This window comes from Acyrthosiphon pisum, chromosome A1, assembly GCF_005508785.2.
Source record: "Acyrthosiphon pisum isolate AL4f chromosome A1, pea_aphid_22Mar2018_4r6ur, whole genome shotgun sequence".
Classification (NCBI taxonomy): Eukaryota; Metazoa; Arthropoda; class Insecta; order Hemiptera; family Aphididae; genus Acyrthosiphon; species Acyrthosiphon pisum.
In genome coordinates this window covers 147,790,209-147,810,540 of record NC_042494.1, presented here as the reverse complement: position 1 = coordinate 147,810,540, position 20,332 = coordinate 147,790,209, and the positions used below count along the sequence as shown (strand labels likewise).

The following is a 20,332-nucleotide window of genomic DNA, read 5'->3' as shown; positions in this document are numbered from 1 at the left end:
ATTTTTTAATACAATAGATTTTATTTTAACAAATTACAATTATTGCGGACGAGCATTGGCTAATACGACAAAACAAATAGGACACTTGATCACGAATTCACGTCATATTGACATAATAAAATCCTATCTAAACTATTAAAAACCATTTATGAATTGATGTGGAAATAATCGAACAAGTTTAACGTAATTTCGATTTTTAGACGCTGCACTGTACACGTAATCGTTAGTTGGTAGAATCGATAACACTTCTGATATCGAAAATTTTCTTTGAATTTTCCCTTGTCTGGTTTTTGTATTACGGGTTTCGAACTTTTACACATCATTTTTTTATAGTTGAAACGATATAATTAAGTATTTTAGTGTTTAATAATAAATGCTGCAGAGAAATGGCAGGACAAATAGTGAGTATCTAAATGGCTAAATGTTGTCGAGTTACATTATTTCTATTGTTATACAAAATACAATATTTTCCTTTTTCCATATAAAGGTGCTGTGTCATTGAGTGTTTAACTGGTTTTAAAATATTTACTTTTTAAATGCCAATCAGGCTATTGATAATTTAAACATCCGGCGTATCAAATATTGTTTAATTAATATTTTATTTACTTTACTCATTTGATACACTTAACAAGCAATTTTTCACATTTCTGTTGTATTTCTTCCACTAAAACTAAAATTTAATTTAGCAACGACTATTAAAATTTAAAACTAGGTACTCCCAGGTTGTTAATTATTTGTTATACTGTACATATGATTTAATCCTTTTGTTTCTTAATAAATTGTTTTATAACTATTATTCCCTAAGTGTTTATTATATAATTGGATATTTATGTCAAATGACATTAAACTTTTCTAAACAATTATTTTATAAATGTATATTTATTTGAAATTTTTTTCAGGTATTACGTGTAGAATCTCCAGATGGAACAAAAAGAGTACAAGTTTCACCTACAGAGTCAAGTTATAATTTATTTGAAAAAGTAATTAAGTATACCTATAAAAATATTCATTTTTTTATAGGATTTAAGCTTTATATTTCAAAAACAGTGGAATTTATACAAGAACTTTAAAATATGTTATAAATAATACATATTTTAATAAAACCTCAATTGTGTATTCACTATTCAGGACTATTTCAGAAAAATATTTGATTAATATTATTTTCAAAATTTTACAGGTGTACAATGCATTTGCTCTTACAAACTATGGATTCACATTATTCAATGATCGAAACCGTAAAAATGAAATTAAATCGTCTAGAAGTGTATACTTGAGCAGCTTAAATCTGAAACATGGAGATAAGATATACTTGTGTCCATTAGATCCAGATAATATATGGGCAATTCCTGGCCCATCAAATGCAGAATCTGCTAACGGAAGTCGTTCTTCGTCAGTTGTTTCTACACCAGGATCCACTACATCACTCCCATCAAATGAAAAAAAAAGTTCAGGATCAACAAGTCAAGTAGAAGAAGATGAAGTGGATAAACAACTATGGAAATTAGATGGAAAAATTAAACGTCTCAAAGACAAAAAATAGTAAATAATAATATCATACATTTTTAATTGTTCATATTACTGTTTAATATAAGTACTTGATGATAATGAGTTATACTTTTAGTTGCCGTCATGGAGATAATGGATGTTGTGTCCATTGTTCACCTTTAGAACCATACGATGAGGAATATTTAAAAACACAAAATATGAAGCATTTATCTTTTCATTCATACCTCAGAAAAATGACTGCTGGAGTGGCAAAGTAATTTAACAATTTTTTAAAAAATGATACTAATAATCAATGAAATTAAATTTATACTTTTAGAGGGAAATTTTTACTATTAGAAAATATAAGTTGTCGTATAAAAGAAGGCTGTGCTGGACATTTGCCATGGCCTAAAGGTATATGTTCAAAATGTCAACCATCAGCTATTACATTAAACAGACAAGTAAATAAAATATGTAAATTGTTGATAATAAATTGCTGTAAATATGTAAACTATTTTATTGATTTATATAAAACTTGGTTTTTGTAGACCTATAGGCATGTTGACAACATTATGTTCGAAAACTCAGAGTTGGTAGAACGTTTTTTGAATTATTGGAGGATTACAGGACATCAACGTATTGGATTTTTGTATGGTCGATATGAGACACATCCTGATATACCACTTGGAATAAGAGCTATAGTTGCAGCAATTTATGAACCACCTCAAGTAAATATATTCATGTTCAAAAAGATAATTAAATACCTATTTTTAAAGAACTTTTTTGTAGATTATTTCGTTTTTTTTTTTGTTAAATACAACTAACTGATAAGTACTAATGTTTTAGGAAAGTTCGAGAGATCATGTTAAATTATTGCCCGATGAAAAACAAGATATAGTTAATGAATTGGCCAGATGCTTAGGGCTTTCGTGTGTTGGTTGGATTTTTACTGATCTTTTGACTGAAGACATGCAAACTGGAACTGTATGATTATTTATTATGTATTTATTACTATAATTATAATTTTATTATACCTACATTTTTTTTAATAACTTTAGGTAAAATATGTTAGAAACATAAAAAGTCATTTTCTATCTGCTCAAGAATGTATAATGGCTGGATACTTTCAAAATTTACATCCAAATCCTTGCCGTTATGCATCCAATGGATATTTTGGTTCAAAATTTGTTACTGTCTGTGTAACGGGTATGTGTACATACAATTAATAATGTAGTAATAACTCGAAAGAGTCCAGTTGTTAAATGTTTTTAAGGTAATTTATGATGCTATTTTGGTTGTGATGTTTTTTATTCATAAATTTAATTTTTTCATGTAATATAATATAATATGTATGAAAGGTAAAAATAAATGCAATTAAATTATTATATGATAATTCTTGGTGAAGTTAACCAGTTTAACTGGTCTAATTTGCCTGGTTAAATATCTTTTATCAGCTGATTAAGCGTAATCAAAGTTTAACCGTAGACAGTACAACTGGCCCTTAAGGTCATATAAATATATAATGTCATATTAATCTAAATAATTATATTTTAGTATTTAATATAACAATTTCCACACGGTTTCTTTATTGCCAGATTTAAAATTATGTTGATTGTTTTGTAATAATTCCTAACAATTGGCAATTGACAATATTAATTTTATAAGTTATTTATGTAAGTTTGGCAGAGTTCATATTTATTATAATTTTGGATAATAACTAAAGGCTCAGTCAAACAGAAAGCGGTCTGCCCGCGCGGGCACTGTAAAATAATATAATCGGATCGCTGCCCGCCGTGGTCAGCATACCCGTACACCATGGCAGCTCGCTCTCTGTTTGACTATTGACTGAGCCTTTATACACAATTTTTTTAATTTTAATTTATTATTTTTAATTAATTTGCATGGGGTTTACAGGAGATGAGAAATGTCAAGTACACATGGAAGGCTATAGTGTGTCTAATCAGTGCATGGCTTTAGTTAAAGATGATTGTTTGGTACCAACCAAGGATGTACCTGAATTGGGGTTTGTTCGAGAATCTTCGGACAAACAATATGTGCCTGACGTCTACTATAAGGTATGTATGATTAAGTTCCACATTTTTTTTACCTAATTATATTATTTAGTTTAATATTTACTATTTAAAACATTAGTTCATTGATAAACTTGAATGACATTTTAGTAAACTAAAATATCTATATATTATATAAAAGACAAAAAATGATTGCAACTGTGTGTCCTTTATGCATTCCTAAACCATTCATTCGATTGAGATGAAATTCGGTACAGAGATAGATTAGACCTTGGGGAGGAAGATAGGTTACATTTTGCATTTTAGTACAGAATGCACTGCAAAATTCCATCGTAACCACAAAAATTAGTTTTTGTTTGTTGCTACTGCCTGTGTTATCTATAATTATATTATACATAAAAAGCTAGTATTTTATAAAAACAATATTTTTTAGAAAACAGAAAGACTTATAATATTAGATAGTTAAATTATAAATAACTCAAATCTTAAAAAGTATTATTTATAAATTAATTATAAGCTTCTAACTTCTTGAATTTCATAGAAATCAAGTATCAAATTCAATTTATACATTACACTATACATATTTTTTAGGTAGAATTTATTTATGGGGGATTATCATTAGGGTTTATAGATGGTAATTAATAGCTTCAAAAGAAACTCAAAAACTCCAAAATAAATTTTTGTCATGTTATTTATCCAATGGTATTCTTATGATGCTCTCTCCCCAAGTCCAAAAAAATGTATTTAAATCTTTAAGCTGCTAAGTCAAAGGAGGTTTTTTAGTTCTAAGCAGGCCATCTATAGTTCTTAGTTATGTAAACAATAAACCCAAAGTGTAGTAATTGCCATTTTGACTCTTTTTGAGCTGTTTACAGACATAGTCAGTTTTCAATTTTTTTAGTTTTTTTTCTATAAATATCAATACAATTTTATTTGTTAGGATAAAAAGCGTGAAAATTTAATGCAAGGTTCCTGATATATTGTTATAATAGCAGTTGAAAAATATAAAAAATACATAGGCACAATTTTTTTTATAAGCATTTAAAGTACAAATTTTGACAAAATCTATCAAATATACTTATAATCATAGGCTGACTGACCGTTTTCGCTCAGAAACTTTTTACTTATACAACAATATTATATCATTGAATTCAAATTTAACACCCTACTGTACTGCAGAGCGACATCCACTTACCCACTTTTTTAAATCTCTATAATTTCTAATATTGAATGTAGAGTTTTTTAAATATTTCTTACTAAACATGTTTAAAATTAAAATGTATTAAATAATAATTATATTTTATTGAGAACTTCGTTGTCTTGTTAAAAAGTACATTTATTGAATTTTGATATTTATAGTTTAATCTGAGACATCACATAATATGATTTTATTCTACTTATAGGATATTGAAAAAAATAGCTACATATAATTTGTAAAACTATTTTTTTTTTGTACTCAGAACTGAAATTAAAGATCTGGTATATATATTATTAATAAATATTTTTAATTGTCAAATACAAATAATAAATACCATCGAAAATATATTTATTGTTCATGACAGACACTACAAAATGATTTACAATTATTCATGAATATGTCATAATTTATTATTCTGATTAATAATATTAAAATTTAAAATAATATTAATCTTACTCATCAACATATAATGTATACATTTATATTATATAACTCGATTTACTTATTGTTTACAATTATTTGGTATAATAAAATAAAACAAACGTGTGTTGTAATGAATAAAACATTTTCATAAAAAAAAGTTATATTGGGGTAAAATCAAAAAATAATATGAACACTTAATAGATTAAAAAATCATTCATGAGACCATTTTTACTTAAATAAAAATTTAAATAGTTTTAACTATTTCGCAATTATAATTTAAAAAATACTGTTTTCTTTTGGAATATAATAAATCACAAAATAATTTATTCTTGGTATTGATACATTTGTGTAATTGTCTTTTTTATTCAAATTATAAACGTAGATACTTATATATTTTTTTACTTCAACTTTAACAATAATTAGATCAACTTTGATTGATCTATATACAGTAAAATGTAAAAACATTGTAATTGATGTTGAAAATCATGAACATAAATGTTTGTGCACCCAAACACTATATAATATGTAATATTATTCTGAACTTTAAATATATAACTTATGCATATCTGTAAGAAAAGAAATACAGTTAAGATACAATGTTACACATCTTGAAAAATAATAACATAAATAAATCACTGTGCGTAGCTTAAATTTTTAAAACACCATTATATTATTTGATACATTTTAATATATATGGGATATAATTATCTTTATTATTTAAAACTAAAATACAGTTTGGATTTCAAAATGAATTCATCGAAACCTTTGATATAATGGATTACAAAAATACACATAAACGTTCACTTGCTTCTATAAACTACTTGATCGATTATTTAGTTTAAATTTACATTAAAAAGTGGGTTATTTTAAACTTTACCACAACTAGATATGACAAATGTCTTGGACGGTTTGCCAGTTTGATCTCCAAACGAGGCCATTTTTTCAACGAGATCAATACCATCTACCACATGTCCAAAAATTGCTGTGAACCCACGCATCTCTTGTAGAATAATACGAAATTGTGATCCAACCATACCCATATTATCATGACGTTTTTGAGTGCGGCGCATTCCTACAGCTCCTCGAACGGCAGGAAACTTAGTATCATCAGGCATGAAGTAACTTTCATCATATATAGATTTGCCACCACGGCCATTGTTTAACTCAAAATCACCTGTAATCACAGATTCTCCATCCCAACATTGAAATATTGAGCAGCCTTTATATGAACAACCACCTGTATCACCAACAGTTAATACTTCAAAATTCTTTGACATTTTTGGCGCTACATCTGGACGAGTTTCAATGACTAAACGACCAAATGATGTCCCATTTACTTCAATATTGAAGTAAAACATGGGAAAAGTGTTAACATTACGAATTGAAGGTACATTATTCAAAATAGCTGGTGGTGGACTGTTCTGTGACGTTATCAGTACTGGTTCATTTGATGATATTGAAGATAGAGACGTTGTGTATTGAGTGGTAGACGAATTTCCAGGAGAATTTTTTGCAAACTCTGGTCCATTCACAAGTTGGGTGACATGTTTAGGTAATACATATCTTGTAAACAATTGTGCAGTACAATAGTTAGCCAAGAAAAAAATATGAGTATTCGGATTTGCCAAATCTGCGGACTTATATGATTCTAAAGCCATAGACTGTAATGAAGACAATGATTGTTTGATCATACCAAAATCTAACAAGTTAGTAGAAGATATAATATCTTCTAATTGGCCATGTGCAAATTGTTCAGAGTATTTATTTTGTACTTTCTGCTTCACTTGTTCCAGCCGATTTAAATATAATTGTAAATCATATAAATCATCTGTACGTAAATTAGAGGGTTTGATACTATTCAAAGTTTCGTTGGTCTGCAGTAAATCGTTTGTATTTTGAGTCCAACCACTGTTTAACTCTAGTTCAATTTGAGTTTTTAGCGTGTTACAGGCATCTAAAACCCTCAAGAGAAATTGGCGTTTGTGTCCAAATAAATTTTGAATTTCACTCATCAGTTTAGCAATAGCTATAGTTTCAACTTGAACCTATAATATAAAAATGGGTTATAAATAAGTACACAATTTAAATAGCAAACAATACTTACTTCACTGATTAGATGGTCACGTGCATCATTATTTGATTTTATAGAATGTCCAATATGGTCAGATTGAGTTCCACACGCTCGGCATAACAGCTGTTGGCAATTGTAACACCAAAATGAAAATGGCATTCCATGTGTATGACAATTTTCGCCCTAAAAACGAAAAAATACCATAATATTTTTAACTATCAACATTTTTTAGATCAATATTAAAAACAAACCTTTCGTTCTTTATCAACAGAATTATTAACTTTAACATTTGCCAGGTGTCTAATTAGACTGAGAATAGACTTTTGTGTTCGCAGAGTCTCTGGAGATTGCTCATCTAATTCAGTACGCTTCCAACAATTTATGCAATACACTTCCAAACCTTTGAGCATAGTAGTCTTAACACATTGCAAACAAAAACAATGTTTACAGCTAAGTTCCTTTGGCACAAATTCTGTTTCATTGAATTTCTGCTTGCAACAGCCACATATGATAAGTTCTTCAAATTCAAAATCTTTTTTCGTATCCATCATCTATAAACAACTGACAGTTATTTCTGTATTCAGTACAACCGTTTAATAAAAAAAAATTAAGCATATTGGTTGAATAATATCTGTACCACATGATTTATTTATATTTAAATAATTAATTGATACAAAAATGTACAATATGCATACATGATACATCAAATACTTTTATTTTATTTGTTATTCTGCTAGTATTGCCAAAATAGTTATGCCAAAATTAACCATTCTACTACTATACCATAATTTAATATTGTGCATAGGTAGATAGTATTTTGTAGATCAATTTGGTTAAAACAACTCAAATTAATAATATTTTTTGATGATGCTATATTAGAATATTGTTATTCTTTTATTACCTAAATATTAATTAATTTATTATTCTTGATATTAAATATTAGAAATAATTAATATGTCAAATATTGATAATTGTTGGATATTATTTTTTAAATTTATCAAAAACAAGTAGGTACCTACATTAAATTAAAGTTCACTATCAAAAGTTATATATATTTGTCAAATGTCAAGACGTATAATTGAAGATTTGAATAGCTTAAAAATTAACACTATAATATTTTATGTGAAGAATTTTTAACCTTGAAATTTATAATTTAGATTATAATAAAAAGATTTTTTAAAAGCTTTCAACAAGATAATGCATCTCATTTATCAATTCTTACGAAGTACGACATAATAATAATATCATCGTAGGTATTATGCATGACGTATAATATTATATTATTATTCTGTACTCGGAGTGACGAAGGTCAAGGGTGGTCGATAATAATAACATTGAACACGATTCATATAAACCGTGTGCGGCGTCTAAGCGCGTTTTATTATAGTTGTTTTTTTTTTTTTTGGAAATATCTATATTTAAATATAAATATATATCTATAAATATCTATTATGTAGTCCACCAACGGGTCCCAGGAAAATCCCAATTTGTATTTTATAAGCATGACATTATTAATAAATAAATATCATGTATGGCAGTTTGCGCGAAGAAGACGCGAAATCAACTTACACTTTGGTGCAATGTAAACAATATTGAATATATAACGGGCGGCCGAACGATTAGCGCCGTGTTTTACACATGTAGGTATAGTGTATTATTATTATAGATAATAAATATATTATGATATTACGACGACGGTGTATATAAAAAAAAATAATAATAATAAACAACAACAACAACTCGTGTGCGTTGTGATAAGTACGTTCCGCGTAAGGCGAGCGCGTAAAAATACCAATTACGAGTTACGCCTCGCGCACTTATCAATGGCGACGACGACGGGAAAACGCGATGTGACCGACGGCGCACTGTATAAAATATTAATAGTATTATTAAATTGTATTAATTATATCGCGACGGCGATATAGTAAAAAAAAAAAAAAAATATTCGATTATCGACGAATAATGTATTTCGTTGTGTATCGAACGGACGACAAACGACGGGAAGGCGACGACGGAGAGACGTTGAAGGCAGACGGCGACAACGTCCGGAACGATAATAGTGTATTACGAATTACGATTGTAATAATAATTGTTATACGATTTATTTCAACATAATAATATATTATATTAAATTATGCCATTAAATCTTATATGATTATTTGGCGCGACGACGACGACGACGGTGCCGTTGTTGTTGTTGTCGTAGCAGTGGCAATGAAACCGGGGCGGCGTCGTAGTCGGCGGGCCGTCATCGTTGATTTTCCGCTGTGCACAACTACACGCGAATCGCGCACGACGATAATATCGACTCGGTCGGCGGCCTTACCGTTCGGTAATAACCAACAATAACAATAACGACGACCACAACAACTACAATTACGATGGTATCGACGACAGCGGCCGCCGTGTTGCATGGCGATCGCTTCGGACTGTTCGTATACGACTGACGGCGACCACTGGTGTCGACTGTCGAGGCGATAGCAGCAGCGTCGGGCCCGGTGTTTTTGTCGATCCCTCTCCCGCGCGCGCGGGTTTTTCGGAAGTACGCAGTTTGCTAGCGGCGCGGCGCGACCCGGCTCCGGGTTTCGGGTCTTTTTTTTCCTTCCTTCTTTCCACGCCAGCGTGTTGTTATTTTCCAACCGTCCCAGCGAACCCTCCCCTACCCTTTACACCGCTGCACCATGTTGGCAGTGCATGACGTACGCACGGTCTACCGTAACACTATTTACGTTAATACCCACGCTCCCCCCCCATCACCGTCGCGTCCATCCGGCCACCGGTTGTTATTGTTGTTTTGGTGTGGGGTGGCGTCGGTCAGCAGTCTATTAGGGGGAGGGGATCAAACGAGAAAATCGTGTCCGCCTACCCGTCTTTGTTTTTTCTTTATCGTTACATATTATATTACATAATAACAATAACAATATTATACGGCATACGCTAACAGCGCTTCAAACTTAGACGCTAACAGCGTTCAAACTGACACCGACTGCAGCATTGCAGCTGCGACTCCTAAGAACGATAAATAATAATATTATATTATAACGATAGCGATAGCCGATAGGTATCAACTACTCTACTGAACTATAACATATTATACAATTTGAAGTGACGAAGTGTTATTATTTATTAGAGACATAAAAATAACGTAGTATTATCAATTGAGAATTGGCGAGTGTTTGAGATGGTGACGCGACGATTGTGTACTTATTAGTTATTATTGTTTTCACTCTCGGGCGGAAATTCTGCGATATGAATGTTATTCGTTTGGTACTAATGTACTTATTGTACGTTGACAATTTCGTCTCATTCCGCATACCATGCGAATAACATGTCCATAATATTAACGGAGTGTCGAAGTATCATAATTGTGTTGACGCGCTACCTACTGAAATTTTAATGTAAGCAATTTAAGAGTAATATAATAATAATAAAATAATATGGTACTTATGTATTATCCGGACGACCGGACTACCTCATGGTTCATACATGGATGCTGGATTAATCGAGAATTTACAAATTTACCGGACTAAAATACATATTATTTGTATATTAGCTCATTCAACTACGTAGAATATAATGAAAAAATAATGTAAAATTAGTATTGCTTTTAGAAGATAAAAAAATGTTTAGTTAAATATTGAATCATATTGTTTCGAATTGATGGGATTTTGTCGCCACATAAATTCCACCATCATTGTGGCGTGCGGTCCCTCTGTTTGACTGTGTGTTGCACCAATTCACTGGTCACTAAATATTTTTACGTGTGTACCATTATTACAGAATCAACAAACTAATAGTATTCCTGTTACCTATCGTAATTATACGAATATAGGATCTCCTCGAAGAAAAAAAATGTACCATCGTTGAAACTTGAAGTGAAAAAATTATCCAAATGATACAGTAATCCTCTCAAGTCCCCTATGGACTGTCCAATATCCATGCATTAAACAGAAATTCACCTCTAACCAGTTCGCTTTGTATTCGAACTACTCTACCAACCATCCTTCTTTAATGAAACTACTGACTTAGAAACAATTCGTGACTGTTAGTGGACCGACTATAATTTGTCTATGTTTTGTATACTATTTCCTTAGCAGTAATTACTGTAATGTTACCCTCTTTATTAATTATTTCTTTCATTCAATTTCCTTCAGACACAGTGGTTTTTATTAAAATCATCCAGACCTCCTTAGAAACTAATTGCCAACCCTTAGTTTAAAGGATTAAAGTGGTATTGGGGGTAAAAATTAATTTTTAATATTTTCAAGGTAAATCAAACTAATATTATTATGGGAGTAGCGTGTACAATAAATTATCCATCAACACCTGCAAACGATTTTATTTTTGGCGGCCAATACCCAAAATGACTTCTGTAATAAAACAAGACAACTTACTATCAATCACACATTTCAATTTTATAGCTATAACAGAAACAAGAAAGAAATTTATGAATATTTATGATACTTATTTTTTATGAAACAGCGTGGTTTGGCTAATTTCTCGGTCATTCAAGGTTTGAGTTTCTGATCTATGTTTGTGGCCAACATCGTTGTAATCCTTTACTATTTTAACCACCGTGACAGTGGTCATTTTTAAATATTAAATTGTGATCTAATAACACGTATAAGTTATAACAATTCCTGTCTCATCGATATTAAAATTGAAAAGTATCATTAACCACGTAATCAATTATCAACTAATAAACATGTTAAGAGGGTTAGTGATTTGTATAAAGGTAGGTATATCCCTAAATTGCGATAAAGGCGTTGTACATAAGCATAGGTGCAACTATTGTTAAAAGTATGTCAGGTCTACAGCCCACCCAGTGGCGTATTTACGGGGGATCAAGGGGATCAATCCACCCCTCAATAAGCTTTATAAAATATGCAAAAGTTTTTGGAAATTATACCTCTCCCCAGACAAAAACCTTGATATGCCACTGAGCTCACCTAACAAAACTATTAATTTAAAATAGGGAACGGAAAAAAAGTTCATAAAACTGATGAATTATACAATTTGGAACATTTTAAATAATACTTATATATAATCCCTCTGTATGAATATATGATATTATTTATTTATATTTTATATTAGTTTTGTGTGAAAAATACATTGATAAAGTCTACTATTCGCATATTATACTTAATCGTGAGATATACATGATGTGCTGCTAAATACTCTACAAACGATTCTACATAGGTACATTAAATGTTTAATTTATTACAAATATTATTATGATTTTTAGTTACAGGTAGAATATATAAGAAAATAGGTAGCGTCATAGTAGGACCTGGTGTCGAGTACTCGAGTGTACCTCGTCATGAGTGGGTCACTGTAGTCTGTAATGTATGTGTTAAATTTTCATTCACTGATGTATACATAAATGATCAACGATTCTGAGCGGGGATGATAAAGCTTTTTAGTAACTATAATGGCTAGGTACCAAACAATATAATATAATAATATTATAATAAATTAAAGTTTTATCAAGGTCCGTAGGTATTTTTTTTTCATTTTTTTCAACAACATTTTTCATCTATCATCAACGCTGATGGATTTATCTTGTAGAAAATTGATTCTAGTTTGCACTATTCTGGCTATATATATACATGCTTGCATTGTAATAATATTATAGTTTTAAACGCGGCGATTACGAATAATGTTATTAATACTATTACAATAAATAATAATTTACAATACACTAATACTATCATCTAATAACCTCAAATTATGCATGTACGATGGTTGTTTCGGGACGAAACTATGAAAGCGGAACGCCGACCAACTGCCAAAGTGTATAGTATTATACGGTATTACGGTATTTCGTGTCGCGTTGTTATGGCTGCATCGGCTCGGCCGGCCGCAATTCACGGTCAAATGTGTACCGCCACCCGGCACAACAAACACCGTCCGCTCACTGACGCTGCCCCGCCATCTTCTCAATCGGATCGACCCCTAAACCCTCTACCACCCACCGCCGTTGCATTGCAGCACACGCGCACTTCGTCGTCGTCGTTGTACTTCACAGTCGTTCACTTTCCAAATTCCAATTTCTTGCCGTCACCGCGAATCCTCACTCCCACGCTTTTCAAGCGAAGCGAAGCGTAGCGACACGACGCAACCCGACCCCAGTTTGGGCTGGTCCAGTGAGAGCGTTTGTTATTATTATTATTATTATTCTCCGTCCGGGGGTTTGGGAAGCTCGGTCGCCGCCGACCTTGGCTAGTGACGTCACCTGAGCGTTGTGTTTTTATTTCACCCTTATTTCGTTTCCGGATCGAAAAAAAATCGAACGTTACATTTTTATAATAATATTGTTAATATTTAGCCGCCGTCCGCTCACAGACACGACTGCCACGTAGCCCACCTTTGTTTCGTAGGCGATAACCGGCGTGGAATAGTACAGTTTTCGTTGGGTCTACTCGGCCCCGTTAGATCTACCAGTGGACGATCACACCGAACGTAGTTGTTGTGGTTGTTGTTGTTATAACAGCAAAAGGGTACTTTTTAGTTTTATATTTATACGGATGTGTGTTTGTCAATTTGAAAAATATCATTGTGGTTAAGGTTAACACTATACCACGTGTCTACGTCCGCTTGAGGGTTTGCTGTAGTTTAAGTTGGGCACTTCTTTATGCTGTTGGAGAATTTATTATTATATAAAAAAAAGTTATTTTTTTTCACCGGCCAAGATACGTTAGAAATGAGAGTGTAACAAATTTACGATTCTTTGTATTCTTATGTGCTTGACATTCGAGACTCAAGTATTCGACTCTTCGGTCGTTTTCATACAATACGTACGTGTTGTTATTGGTGCATACCCTCGGGTGTTCCATTATATTATGGTGACTCGGATAATTGATACAAAAAAAAAAAAAATCCTTCTTCGGAAATCTGTAGTCATTTGAGATATATAAACGCGTATTCACAGAATTGTTAACATTTGTCATTTTGTCAATCTATATGTGGTTCAATTTAAACACATATTTTAAAATTACAAGGTTCACATATTATATTTCATGTTCCATAGTCCGTATACTATACTATACTATACTATATTAGTTTACATGAGCATAACTGATATAATATTTATTTTACACTCCCGTGGGCATCTGGTGTTGTATAAAACTCATACATCACGCATTCTAACAGTATTTAAGTATTTTTATAGAAGAAATGCATTTCCATTAGTTATTGGTTTATCGAAATGAGTTTGGATCAAATAATAACATTGAATTATTCAAATGGTTAATTCTGCAGTGCACGCAAAACGTTAAATCCGCAAAATATCAATAATAAACTATGAAATAAATAAATTAAATCATTCATTTTTAAAAATCTAGTGTGGGCTGTGTGGCGTTATAAATTCCAAAACAACCCAATATTATTATGCTTATAAATGGCTGAAAATACCTTTTAGAACATTCCTACCAGAGGTGTTGGTTTTCGAATCTTTGGTAAACGGACAATATTGGTCCCCGCATAAAAATGTCGTATGCGGACAATCGGTCCCCGTCATAATTTTATACACGGACAATAATTGGTCCCCGGTCAATAGGTATAATAGTCAATCCCACTAATCCCAACAGCATTTTATAATGATATATTATTATAATATTATTATAATAACTTTATACTAATTTTATTCGTTGTTAGAAATTATAATGTTATAATAATATTTATATACAAAAAAAGTTATCTCAATAAGGTTCGTTTTGATGGATTATAAACTTTTAAGTATAACACTATACTAGCATTACAATACTTACTATTTTTAGTAAACTGTAATAAAATATATATTATAAGAAACTATAAGGCAACAACTACGGAATTTGAAACCACGTATCTAAAACGACAACCACCGACTTTTCCACCACATTTATGGAGTGTATATAATGCATCAAATAAGGTTGTGCCCGCACTAATAATATATCTGAAGCATTAACATTAAATTTCAACATATTGTCAGGATTAAACATCCAAGTATATATATTTTTATTGAATCTGTTGAAGTATACAGATATACAGAAGCTAAAGGTAAATAAAAATAAGATCGGATATATGTAATAATATAATAATTTGTATATTGATATGAATAACTATAGTGCTCCGAGGCGTAATATAAAGCAACGACTAATCGTCCTACAGGCTACTACATAGAACGAATATGCTATAGAAATATAAAATGCCTATTCAGCGTCTGCTGTACTACAGTATGAATAATTTGCTTATAATCTACATAATACAGGGTGTGTTGTTTACATTCAACAGAATCGATACAAATAATTAATTCTACAACTATGATATCTTTGACAAAGAACAATGAAAATAATTTTTTAAAACCAATAAGTGATAGAGAAAAAAATATTGTATCTGTTTGTAATAGTTTTGACATTAACTTTTCTAAAGATGAACTTTTGAATTATTTGTATTCCTTAAGTCTTGCTGTAAAACATCGATGAACCATCGAGGCTTAATTTTTGCGAGATATTATATTAATTTTGATTAAAAAAGGTTATTTGGTATTTAAGTAGGTATGTATCTATCTTTTGAATTTTTTTTTTTTGTTCATTTGAATTATATAATATGCTACGTTTTAACAATAAATTTCAACATATTGTCAGGATTAAACATCCAAGTATTTATATTTTTATTGAATCGATACAAATAATTAATTCTACAACGATGATATCATCGCCAAAGAACGATGAAAATGTTTTTTTAAAACCAATAAGTGAATGAGAAAAAAATATTGTATCCGTTAATAAGAACGCTTTATGCTAAAAAAATATTTTGTATTTAACTTTCTAGGACCGATTGTCCTAAATCCTGAATCTTTGTATGACTGTATCTTATATAAATATATTATAATACATTGTATGTAAACAGAATCTAGGGAAAAAAATCCCAGGAAAAAATATCCTCAAAGCTATACCTAAACTGTTAGCCATAGCTGTAAAAAAAAATAATTAATAATAAAAAAATATACAATTTTATGATAAATGATAATAATTATTATATTAATATAATATTTATAAATAAGTACATATATTATATTACATACTATTGCTATATAAATATTTATTTATTTATTTATACGGGTAGGTACCCTTAAATAATAATAGTACAGTAAGTAGAATGTCAATTTGGCAAATATAACAGTGAAATTAAATAATATAATATTTTAGATAAATGAGTTTATGGTAAATGATATTTTTAATATTAATCGTATTCCTGTTTATGAATCCTAATATCTTAAATGATTTTTTCACTAAAGTATTAATATGCGATATACTACAATTATCAATTTTATAATTATAAGTAATAACATTATCTAGAGTATTCTAAACGAAAAAAAAGTAATATCACTACAATTATTTACACTACTGGGAGGTAATTTTGACGACTCCAAGTTCCTAATTTGTTTAGATTTTACTGTAAAATGTAAGTATAAGTTGGATTCTTTTAATAGTCAAACATATTTAATATTTATTTATTAAAATATCGTTTTGATGTCTGATCGGAAACAGTATTATTACTCGTATACGATACCGATCTATTTATGTAAAGTTGTACAATAATATACTGTGTGATGTGTGTCCATAAAAACACTAACTGAGTAATATAATATATTATAAATATTTAAGTAATTTTAAATATAAAAAAATGAGGTCACTCTGCTGTACAGTAAGTTTACAAGTGGGTCACTGTAATGGATGGTGTTAAATTTGAATACAATGATATAATATTATCATTATATACATTACGAAAACGATTCTGAGCGAAGACTGTCAGCCAGGCGCCAGCCTATGATATTTATTACTATATTTAGTATATTTGAAGATATATTATGATATTGTGAATAAAGTAATTTATTTACCTATTTACGTGGAACCTTGTTTTTAATTTGAATAACAATTAAAAAAATTCTCTCAAGATTGAAGTTAATTCTCTACTCCAATACCTGATAACAGACACAAAAACACTGTAAATCGAATACTTAATTACTCAATATTTATACATTTATACAATTATGAATCCACATGCTTAAAAAGGTATTCATATTTTGATTATAAATTAAAAATATAAGTTGATAAATGATAGAAAATAAAAAATTGACTGTGGGATTCCCAACAATTGCAACAAACATAAGTGGAAAAAAAAAAGAATTAACTTAATGTTACCAGCCATAAAAGTCTATACTACCAAAGTCCCACAATTATATTTAAAGGTTACTATTTACTTTTTTTATTTTCGTGAATCTCCGCGGACGTTTAATTTATTATTACTTATATGTACATTGACTCTGGTCTACGGCGGACTAATCGAGAGATTTATTTCAAAATGTCCTATATTTTGTTTTTCGTACAAAATATAGAATACACAATTTTTAATTTGTGTTTTGTTATTTATTAACATTTTATAGTTAATTATTATTAGTACCTATATCAAATTTAACATTCTATCGTTAATTTAATACGAGGAATTTTTTCGGTAGGTACGAGACGTTAATAAATCAAGAAAAAAGATTTAATGCATATTTGATTGCATATTTTAGTGTCTGCGCATACTTCGCTGCATATTTTAACATTAACAATTAATAATAATATTTTTTTTATTTAATCTTTACACCTTCATAAGCACTTATTAATAGGTTTTATTTTTTAGATATAGCTTTTCTCTAATTATTCTATGTTCTATAATATTAATTTTTAATTATATCCAATAGGTACTTACATTTTTTAATTTTTTTAATTATTTATTTGCATATTATTTTATATGATATATCACCATCACCTTGTGTATCATATATCTGATTTCAAAATTCTTTATAAATTTCCGTGATTATCAGCATTTTGTAGACCACCAATAAATCAATATTCAATAATTATAAAGTAAAATTGTATTTTTATTTTTTAGTATTTCATTATATTATGAACCCTTATCAGTCATCTCCCAATCATGTTTTTAATTATCAATTACCTGTATCATCAGATAATATTGGACTAATTATAAGTCTTCTTTTTTTTTTTTATATAAAACTCAATTATTACAATAAAAAGTTCTGAAATTGTTAAAATAAAATTTTTATAAAGTACATGTTTATTATTGTTGTTAATATTATGTGGTTGGGCATAATCTATACTAATCTTATAAAGCTGAAGAGTTTGGTTGAACGCGCTAATCTCAGGAACTACTTGTTCAAATTGTAAAATTATATTTATGTTGGGTAGTCTATTTATCAAGAAAGGTGCTAGGCTATATAATATAGCTCCAATAGGAGTCCAGAGAGGTGCTCAAAAAGGGATTGTAAGATTTACGAAGAACATTTTTGTTTATAAATGGCTGGTATTGGTTATAGGAGAAATAATTAGTAGAAATAGTATTAATTTATTACTGGTTGTCATTGATTAATCGGCAGATCGGGTACAAGAATGCATCAAATCAAATCATTGCACATTGCCTACCAAGGTGGCTGAGTTGCACTTATAGCCGCTCATTGCCATTGTCCGGGGTGGCTGAGTTGTATTTACTGTAGTGAGTTACACCCAAAAAGAGCTGAACAATCACAATTTTTTAAGAGTTGTCATTTTTTACGGGCCATGAAGTGCGAGGGATCAGCCAGTGTTTAAGCTACTAATTAAACACAATCAATTTCAAAAACTATTTTTGTCTTTAATATGTTATTTACTTATAATTTTTAATATAGTTAATTTTTTTATGTTATGAACTCATAAATAACGATTCATCCAACATTTTAATTTTATTTGTGCTTTTATTAGGAAAAAGACAGTTATGGAAATGAAGTTTCTAAATTAGCCCGTCCATTACCTGTGGAGTATTTGTTACTAGATGTACCAGCTTCAACACCCTTAACTCCATTGAATACGTTCACATCAATTAAAGACATCACAAAATTCCCTGTTGAAAACAGATTAATCGATGGACATATTCAAGACTTTGATTCATTGTGCAAATACCTAAGACAATTTACTCCGTTACAATTCTACGAGTCTGTTTCCGATTTTCATTTACTATTATATATTGCTACAATGGATATGCTACCCATGAAAGTAATTTTTTTTTAATATTTCATAATATTCTTGTAAATAAAATAATGTTTTTTTTTTTTAGGATTCTATGGCTCCACTGTTAGAAGCAATACAAGTTAATGATAGACAAGCAGTGGTTGAATGGTCTAAATCAGATGTGTGGGCAACACTCGAGCAATTGATTAGTAATACTTCAGATTCTGCAGTATCGGGTCATGTAGGTAATGGCTTTGCATCTGCACAGACAGAATCGTGGACATGCATACATTGCACCTTTATGAATAATTCTGATCGGCAATCATGTGATATATGCAGATTGCCAAGGGATATCAACTAAATGTTTTATAACAAACATGTATCTCATTCACAGTAAATATAATTATATATAAACATATTTTTTTATGCATTGTTTATTATATTGAAAAAAAGAACTAAATAACACAGGTAATATTATGTAATGAATTTTTGTTTTGTTGTATAGAGCATAAAAATGTAAGTATATAAAAATACAAAAACTGTGGATTTCCACAAAGTAAAAAAAAATTTCCAATTTTAATTAAGTTTTTTAATTTCAATAGAAATTTATAGTAATTTTTATCTTTATTGTACTGGTATTTTATTTTGATTGATTTTTCTAAATAATATAAAAATTGAAAACAATAAAGTTTATACCAAAGTAAAAAAAAAATATGACTTAATTTCTTAAAATGTATGCAATACAATATTAAGGGCCGTTTTTACAATCTTAGAGAGTTAACTGGCTGAATTGTACCAATAATAAAATCATTTATCAGTCGGTTAGCGTTAAAACAGAGATTTTACCAGACATTGTAAAAACGGACCTAGATATTGTAGGTATTTATATTTTCCTGATTTTTCTTTTTATTCAATATCATTATTGAATAATACTTAAAATGGTATTTGTACAAACCATAATATAATATGGATAAAATATAGTTAACTATTATAAAATCTTGTAAAATGTGTTAAGATTATTTATAATAATCATCTCACAGTTAAAATATTTTATACCTTTGAATAATTGAATATGAAAATTATATACCTAGCTATA

General features: G+C 29.7%; 2 protein-coding genes across 2 annotated transcripts; one reads left to right on the top strand and one right to left on the bottom strand.

Annotated features, from left to right (window-relative positions):
• The first annotated feature begins 76 nt into the window (after positions 1 to 76).
• Positions 77 to 19,662, top strand: LOC100163186 (nuclear protein localization protein 4 homolog). Its single transcript, XM_001951793.5, has 11 exons — positions 77 to 401; positions 900 to 980; positions 1,178 to 1,539; positions 1,622 to 1,759; positions 1,823 to 1,946; positions 2,034 to 2,213; positions 2,332 to 2,469; positions 2,544 to 2,691; positions 3,400 to 3,560; positions 18,991 to 19,281; positions 19,343 to 19,662. The coding sequence occupies exons 1-11, from the start codon at positions 387 to 389 to the stop codon at positions 19,595 to 19,597; spliced, it is 1,893 nt and encodes a 630-aa protein (XP_001951828.1). The 5' UTR covers positions 77 to 386; the 3' UTR covers positions 19,598 to 19,662.
• LOC100167987 lies at positions 5,045 to 9,716 on the bottom strand. The gene is made up of 4 exons (XM_003240209.4): positions 8,777 to 9,716; positions 7,459 to 7,758; positions 7,241 to 7,390; positions 5,045 to 7,181 (listed from the first exon to the last, which is right to left on the bottom strand). The coding sequence occupies exons 2-4, from the start codon at positions 7,756 to 7,758 to the stop codon at positions 6,003 to 6,005; spliced, it is 1,629 nt and encodes a 542-aa protein (XP_003240257.1). The 5' UTR covers positions 8,777 to 9,716; the 3' UTR covers positions 5,045 to 6,002.
• Positions 19,663 to 20,332: the final 670 nt, after the last annotated feature.

What these genes read in the sequence shown, in the direction of transcription:
- LOC100163186 (XM_001951793.5), top strand. An exon ending in AAGACATGCAAACTGGAACT is followed by an intron (nt 2,470 to 2,543) that starts GTATGATTATTT and finishes TAATAACTTTAG; the next exon opens with GTAAAATATGTTAGAAACAT. An exon ending in TGTTACTGTCTGTGTAACGG is followed by an intron (nt 2,692 to 3,399) that starts GTATGTGTACAT and finishes TGGGGTTTACAG; the next exon opens with GAGATGAGAAATGTCAAGTA.
- LOC100167987 (XM_003240209.4), bottom strand. Translation starts at nt 7,758, where the DNA reads ATGATGGATACGAAAAAAGATTTTGAATTTGAAGAACTTATCATATGT. An exon ending in CTGTTGATAAAGAACGAAAG is followed by an intron (nt 7,391 to 7,458) that starts GTTTGTTTTTAA and finishes TTTCGTTTTTAG; the next exon opens with GGCGAAAATTGTCATACACA. An exon ending in GTGACCATCTAATCAGTGAA is followed by an intron (nt 7,182 to 7,240) that starts GTAAGTATTGTT and finishes TTTATATTATAG; the next exon opens with GTTCAAGTTGAAACTATAGC.